We start from the raw sequence: 7,099 nt of genomic DNA on the forward strand, positions 1-7,099 counted from the left end.
AAAAAAAAAAAAAAAAAAAAAAAAAATAAGAGAAAAACGCTACTTTGCGAAAGCTTCGAGTTTCAAGGATTTATATTTAGCAACAGATTGGAACGTATTTGAAACCATGCTCCAAGTATCTGCGCCGGAATCGAGTGTTTTGTGTTGGACATAGTGTAAGTGCCTATTAATCAGGAAGCATCTAAGTATCTCGATCCTCGGATCAAGTTCGATATTTTCTCGGTTCGATCTCGTATGGTGGTCGCGTGAACCATAACTGAACCAGCCCCGGTTCGCATCATTGATCGAGCCGTTTGTTGACCGATGAACCAACTTCCTACACCGTCATTAATATCGATGCAACCGATAGTACGATGGCCGATCAGCTGGCAGGTGTTGTTTGATCTGCATAAGCCAACGTCACCGAAAAAGCAAACCGAAACCGGTGTCGACGAAGAGCGTGCGCGCTACCATGCGAGAATATCGTTTCCCTCGAGTTATGCTTGTCGGCTGCGTGGCGTCCAATCTCGAGGCGCCGTGACGCCAGTTCGTATTCGAGTGGTTCCTTGACGAGAAAGGAGAAACAGCTCGATCACGCGTTTCTCGATCTTCCGGTTTTATTTTTCTATCCGACGCGATATTCGTTTTTCCGGAGGTTCCCAGCAGGTGCAAACGATTTTTACACGCTGCTAAAGAAAAATCTCGAGTGTTGCAGCACGTTCACAGTGATCGTTATTACACATTCTTGGTAACTTCGACAAGTTACTTTTCTGAAAACTCTCTGTTTAATGTCATCTTTATATCGTCTTAATATAATCTAAGTATAATCGAAGTTTGACCAAATTATTTTAGTTGTTAACTATCTTTTTGTCGATGTCTGTTAGTCGAAGTTTCAGTTCGTTGCGTTTCAAAACGCTGAGAAATCGAATTTCTTCCAGAGGCGTCAGTATTCTTCGTTTTCTTCTTTACTCCACTTTTGTGCCTTTTTCTCACTTTTCTCCTCTTTCGTTACCACATTCTTCCGTTCTGCTTCAGAATGCAACACCGATACACTTGCCGTGGGCGGTTATTTTGAGCGTTTCTTAGAGGGAAGCGCAGGTTTGTCGTGCTTCTAAAATTACGTACACGCTAATACTAGAGGGGGTGGAAGCACACTCACCAAGCGGCTGTCGCAAAACTGACATTGACGCGTTTCCAAATGTCCAATTTCCTCTGTGAGCCATTGCACATGGATAAACTGACTCTTTATTCTAGGGTCGCACACCGTTCGGGGAGCCCGACAAAGTGGAAAAAATTGGCGATACGTACCTGCCACACTCCATCTTCTTTGAATATATAAACGGCCTGAGAACATCCAAATTTGCGTGAGTTGTACCCTAAATTTCACTATTTACAGTGGGCGTACAAAAGTTCCGCTTTTAATAAATAAATATTAAATATTAGCCATTAAACTAGCCTAGTCTAGTTAAACTTGTTAACAAAAATTCTCTTAATTTACACGTTTAATTATCGGATACTTTTGCACGTCGTTTTATACTATATTGTTTATTTATACTTATTAGTTGTTCTTCAATTGTATACAGGCCAGGCACTTACAATCTCTTCAAACATAACTGCAACTGCTTCACAAACGAAGTCAGCAATTTTCTAGTGGGCCGAGATATTCCGAGATACATCCTCGATTTGCCAGAAGAGATACTTAAAACGTTAGCATATGCTATATTTCGTTATATGACTAATCGTACCGGTATTTGATATCTCAACCGTAATGTATTTTTGTCTTAACAAATAAAATATTTAATTCATTACACTTTTAAAATGTGACTGGTTTCTCCATCGCGTAGTTTCCGTAGACCAATTTTTTGAAAATTATGCAAGTTTGTGTGGTTTTATTACCGGTGCAGAATCTTATTTGGCATTTTTTTCGTGATTTGGAATTATTGCTTGGACTACTTGATGTTTGTTCTTGTAAATTTTCCTTTTCTTCGTTAAGAAATTCGTGATACTCTGTGATGAGCTCATCTGCTAATTGTAACAGAAAACGCTGTCTTGGTATCTTTATTCTAGTTAGGATATTGAAAAATACATGTACAGGCCATCTATTGCATTTTGACTTGATTTTCGCGCCATTTAGTCAATCACATCGACGCCAAATTTTTAATAACTGTTTTGTGTGTTCGCTTTCTACTGTTTTTGGTTTTTGACGCATTTATGCTTCAGACTTAGTATTATGAATTAGATAAATATCAAGTTAAGAGAAAAACGGAAAGCGAGAAATTAAACAATCAGATAACATAAGAATTTACAGAAAGTCAGTTGAGCGAAAGAAGTAAAAATAAATGTCCAATTATAAAGTAAATTTTGAAAAATTTGACCCCACTTGGTACGTTTAGTGTTAAGAATTGTATTAATAAATGTTCTATTTTATTTTATTGTGTATAAATTTCTATTGTTTAGGCCAATTGGGCAACAGGTTAGAGAACTTATAGAAAGCCTGTGCAGCAACGCGAGTAAAGCATTTATAGTTAATCAAACATTTCTTGAAGCAAGAAATCATAGAGAGGTTTCGCCGGAATATCAACTTTTAAATGAGGCTATTGAAGAAGCAAGGTAAAATTGTTATTCGCAAAGTTTTGCGGGTCCTCTTTCTTTCTTTTTTATTATCTTTCTCATGATGTAAAAATTGTTGTAGATTAAATTCGATTGCGCTAGAAGAGAGGAGAAAAGAGATCTACGAAAAACTCGGGAAAAAACATAAGGAGAAAAAGAAGAAGGAAAAGGAGAAGAAACAGAAAAGAAATAAAGATAGTGGTGCAAGTCCTCCTAGTAACAATACACATATGACGGAAAGCGAAAGTACAATTTTACAAAATAGGATATACATTTTTTCAACAGTTTATCCATCTTTTTTTTAACTCATTTATTATTTTGATATGAATTTAGGTGCACTAGCCCTGAGCGAGATGCAGGCTTCGAATGGTGAGAATACAGAAGTGCTACCATCGGAGAGAGTTATGCAAATGCAAGAAGAGGAAAAGAAGGAATTGGAAGAAAGAAAACGTCGTCGAGATCCTCCTATTGTATTTAAGGATTCAATAGACATCAAGGAGGAATATCAGGCATTAGTCAAGTTGTTGGAAGGAAAATTGAACGAAGAGGAACGAGTAAGCATGGACGAACTTCGGCAGTATGTTCTAGAGAACGAAGGTTCTTGGGCACTTGGAGATAACTTCTTAAATTTCGTAGGTAAGTCGATGAACAATAGTGATCTTCGTTGAAATGATATTTATCAAAGAACATCTATGTATTTAGGACGAGTTCTATACGATAAATCTTTGGAAAGCGATGCAAGAGTGAAATTATTGAATATACTTTCCGTTGCTGCGTTAAAGGACGATGTAATTCTTTTACTGCACCAGGATAGAAGAGAGCATATAATTATGAATTATGCTTACGATATTGATCGTCATCCTCAGGAGGAACAACTTCCCCTTGCACAATTTGTAAGCAAACTGAACTCCTGTGTACAGCGATAAAGTTAACGAGTTTTTAATTTTTAATTATATATTATAGTTGGCAAACATGTTCGAAAATCTTAGTAGTTCGGAATGGCTGTTATATATATCGGAATGGCAACATCAGGTTCAAAATATCAGTAACATAAGGGTGACGACCAAAGTCGCGGTGCATTCGTTGCTTTCAAATTTGATCGACTTGCAAATTCGTGGTGCCGCTATTATTCACAACCTTGCCTGCAAGGAGGTAAAAACTGTGGTCTGTATCCTTCCTATCCGATTAACAATTTCCCATTCAGTTTGCTTTTGTTTTAACTCGCATCAGCCAGAGTGTTACGCATTTCATTTTCATATGAAAACAAAGAAAAAGAAAGAAAAGGAACTAACTCTCAGTGTTCAATCTAAGGTAACAAACTGCGTTATTTGCAATGTCACTTAACAAATGCTTTTACTATCAATTTTGAACAAGGCAACAATGAAGGTGACGCTTTCACTATTCTTGCAAATAGAAGTGCTGCCTTTATTAATAATAAATCAGTTGTACTTGTAAAACTCAGTCGAGGTTCTTAACCGTGTATCAAATTTGGTAACTGGTTCACAAACGAGCAACGAAATTTTCTCAAAAACAATTTCCTATTATAAATAGTAATGATTCAGAAAATATATAAATACTTCTCATTGCTCGTTTGTATATTTATACATGTGTACGATATTGCGATGCAGTTGGAATTAATGGATACCTATCGAGAGACCGGATACTATTTTTTCAGAAAATGAACAAAATCAAAAATCTGCGGCGACTTTTACCAAAAGGCAGCATTTCTAAGGTACTTGTCTAAACATGTATGTATAATTTAACCGTACATTACGGTAAGTTGCCCACTTCCACAATTATATTTGCATTTTAATGAATTGCTTAAATGCGCATTTCATAAGTACAAATAATACGATTTAAATAAATCTACATTAATTACCATCGTCCTCGATTTACTTTTATTTCGTGCATCGAGTAATTAAAAAGGGAAATAATTAATTCGGATAGTGATTTGTTTGATTGTTCTTGTTCTTTTATGATTAAAGGAATGAATCTTTTGTATTGTCTACCGCCTTTACCAGCTGCTTTGCAGATATACCATTAAAAAATCATGATTTTATTTTAATCGTTTCCCATCTTGTAAAATGCATAGGTGTTCGATGATGTCGCCGTAGAATTGACAATGGCATTGCTACAATATTTCAATGGCAGTCCAGCCGAGGAACAGCTGTTCGCCTGCATGAAGTCATTGGCACGTTTCACGCAAATCAGCGGCCAAGATGTACCACAACTTATTCAAATGATTGGGCCAGAACCAAATAAATTTCGCGGAACATCTGAGAGGATCGACAAGGAAATTGATCAGGTCAACAAGATGTTGCGTTAACGCAACGCAATTTGTCACAATCGCATTAATAAAAGAAATAAAACTGATTTTTTACATAGAAATTTTATTGACAATATGTGCATATAATATATTATTAAAATTATTAGTTATTGTTGTCATTTAATAAGAATATTATAATTATTACTATTATTATAATTATATTGCCATTATTGAAAATTTTAGTACTTTTTACTTTCACCTATATATGTACATGCGCTGTGTAACATAATATGTTGTCTACTGCTAAAACTAAGAGAACTATTTTAATAATAGTTGATTTCATTGAAACGTCAAAAACATGTTATTGTTCAGTTTAAATATATACATCCAGTTATTTCTCAAATTGATACACGTATAATATGTAAAAATTACTCGTATAGAAGCTTTTTCATTATGTTTCATGTCCAAACATATACTTACAAATGTAAATAGATATTTGTGATCAAAATAACGATAACGAATCGACATAGGGTAACGCACGTGAAAACTATATGTACTATAACCAGAACGCCAGTAATATCTTAATTTACGCGATGAATCTGAAACGTAGTAGCAGCGCAATAAGCCGTTGGCACTGAATCACTTTTCCTCGATTCTTGAAATTTCCCTTGTTGATCTCCAGCAAATTTGCGTAAGCGTATAGGCGAATTAACATGTTGTATCTAATTTGTGCCGCCTTAAACTCCGTCTGAGGCTAAAGATAGACGCGATAAGTATAGTATAAGCATGTCTCTGCTATTTAAGGTTGGTCATGACCCAACGCTTTTGTCCTTAGTTAGTAATTTTTATCAATGTACCAACAAGAATCGCGCGTAAAACAACTTAATAGTTTTAGTAGCATGTGATGGCAATTCTGTTGGCGCCAAATGTTTGCCGTAAGATTTAACGGGAGACACATCAAATGATAACAATTTAGAAACGATGAAAATATGCTGATAGGGAGGTAGAACCGCGTTTATGTTTTCAGTGTATGAACATAATACCGTAAAGTGCACAATCAGTTTGTAACACGGCTCGTACAAGTCAACTTCCTTGCCTTCTTGCTTTGAACCCAGTTTCCATATCGCTGTGATGTGATAGAACAAAAAGCATTCATAGTTAATTAGTCGCTAAGTATAAAGTAGTTTTAAATATATTTTATTTTGCAAAAAAAAAATGTCTGCGACTACAAAAGAAGCTGTACCGTTGGAGGAACATATGATGCCAAAGAAAGGAAACGATAAATCGAATTGTTCGATCGTTAAGTACGTAACGATATTAAATTGGTTGCCGAGGTACTCTCGTTTGGATGCTATCTCGGATCTTGTAGCTGGATTTTCGCTAGGATTAACCCTGATCCCCCAAAGTATCGCATACGCTGCATTAGCAGGTTTAACAGCTCAGGTATTTCAACCATTTATAGCAAATCTTATTCATTTCTTTTTCATATTTTTAAACACATTTTTACACGATATTCTAAACGACATTTACAAATATTTTTTATTTGAACACATAGCAATCGTTTGCACGGTTGCATTAACTTTTCAGTCATTTGCAGTCGTATAGCAATAAAAGATATTAACTTAAATTTATCTGTATCAAGTGCACAGCATATAACAATAAAGAAATTTTGAAAAGATTCTGCTTTCATGACAAATGAAAAATAATATCATTTAAAGTTTTTTAAATAAAACCATATATATACTTTTTATTTTTGTTATTTTTTGTAGTTAAATATTGTTACGGATCTTATAATAATATAAAATATTTTTACGTTAAATAAAATTATATTCAAAGTTAATTTATGGAGTAATTTTTGAAATGTTGTGGTATTTGACTCGGGAAGATCAATCTTTTATCTTTTGTCGAGTGAATGACCTTTTTCCGGTATTCATATATGAAAATTGTCAAATTTTGTTTCACAATTACTGTTTTATTTTTTAATTTATTTAAAATTCTATCACACGTAACTGAAAATATTTCATATAAATTGAAATTTCATGCCTCAGTTTAGTAAATATGTTAATAAAAATGAAAGAATATTTTTTATGATTGCAAAAATTGTTGAACTTCCACAAATTTTTTAAAAATATTTTACTTTACGTAATATCTTCTTAAAAACCGATTTATATGGTGATATTTAAAATAAAAATGCTTTTATGTATTTTATATTTACCTTTATGTTTATGAAAAAAAAAAAAAAAA

General features: G+C 34.2%; 2 protein-coding genes across 8 annotated transcripts in view; both read left to right on the forward strand.

Moving 5' to 3' along the window:
• Positions 1 to 4,961, forward strand: part of LOC108547217 (uncharacterized) — a 14,509-nt gene extending 9,548 nt beyond the window's left edge. For 4 of the 7 annotated variants that reach the window (XM_017899633.1, XM_017899630.1, XM_017899632.1 and 1 more), the window contains exons 4-12: positions 1,234 to 1,343; positions 1,563 to 1,685; positions 2,437 to 2,589; positions 2,672 to 2,835; positions 2,923 to 3,225; positions 3,292 to 3,482; positions 3,553 to 3,741; positions 4,265 to 4,321; positions 4,682 to 4,960. In XM_017899633.1, coding sequence (XP_017755122.1) covers positions 1,234 to 1,343; positions 1,563 to 1,685; positions 2,437 to 2,589; positions 2,672 to 2,835; positions 2,923 to 3,225; positions 3,292 to 3,482; positions 3,553 to 3,741; positions 4,265 to 4,321; positions 4,682 to 4,915 — 1,524 coding nt within the window. In that variant the 3' untranslated portion in view covers positions 4,916 to 4,960. Of the gene's footprint in view, positions 1 to 161; positions 369 to 1,233; positions 1,344 to 1,562; positions 1,686 to 2,436; positions 2,590 to 2,671; positions 2,836 to 2,922; positions 3,226 to 3,291; positions 3,483 to 3,552; positions 3,754 to 4,264; positions 4,322 to 4,681 lie in introns of those variants that run through there. The other 3 variants (XM_017899636.1, XM_017899635.1, XM_017899634.1) reach the window with 3 other exon arrangements.
• A 737-nt stretch (positions 4,962 to 5,698) lies between these two features.
• The window catches only part of LOC108547183 (sodium-independent sulfate anion transporter), a 16,616-nt gene continuing 15,215 nt past the window's right edge, over positions 5,699 to 7,099 (forward strand). Inside the window, exon 1 of the mRNA XM_017899590.1 lies at positions 5,699 to 6,298. Within this exon, the coding sequence (XP_017755079.1) occupies positions 6,071 to 6,298 (228 nt within the window). The 5' untranslated portion in view covers positions 5,699 to 6,070. The remainder of the gene's footprint in view (positions 6,299 to 7,099) is intronic.

The sequence above is a fragment of the Eufriesea mexicana genome, unplaced genomic scaffold (assembly GCF_001483705.2).
Source record: "Eufriesea mexicana isolate 0111107269 unplaced genomic scaffold, ASM148370v2 scaffold953, whole genome shotgun sequence".
NCBI lineage: Eukaryota > Metazoa > Arthropoda > Insecta > Hymenoptera > Apidae > Eufriesea > Eufriesea mexicana.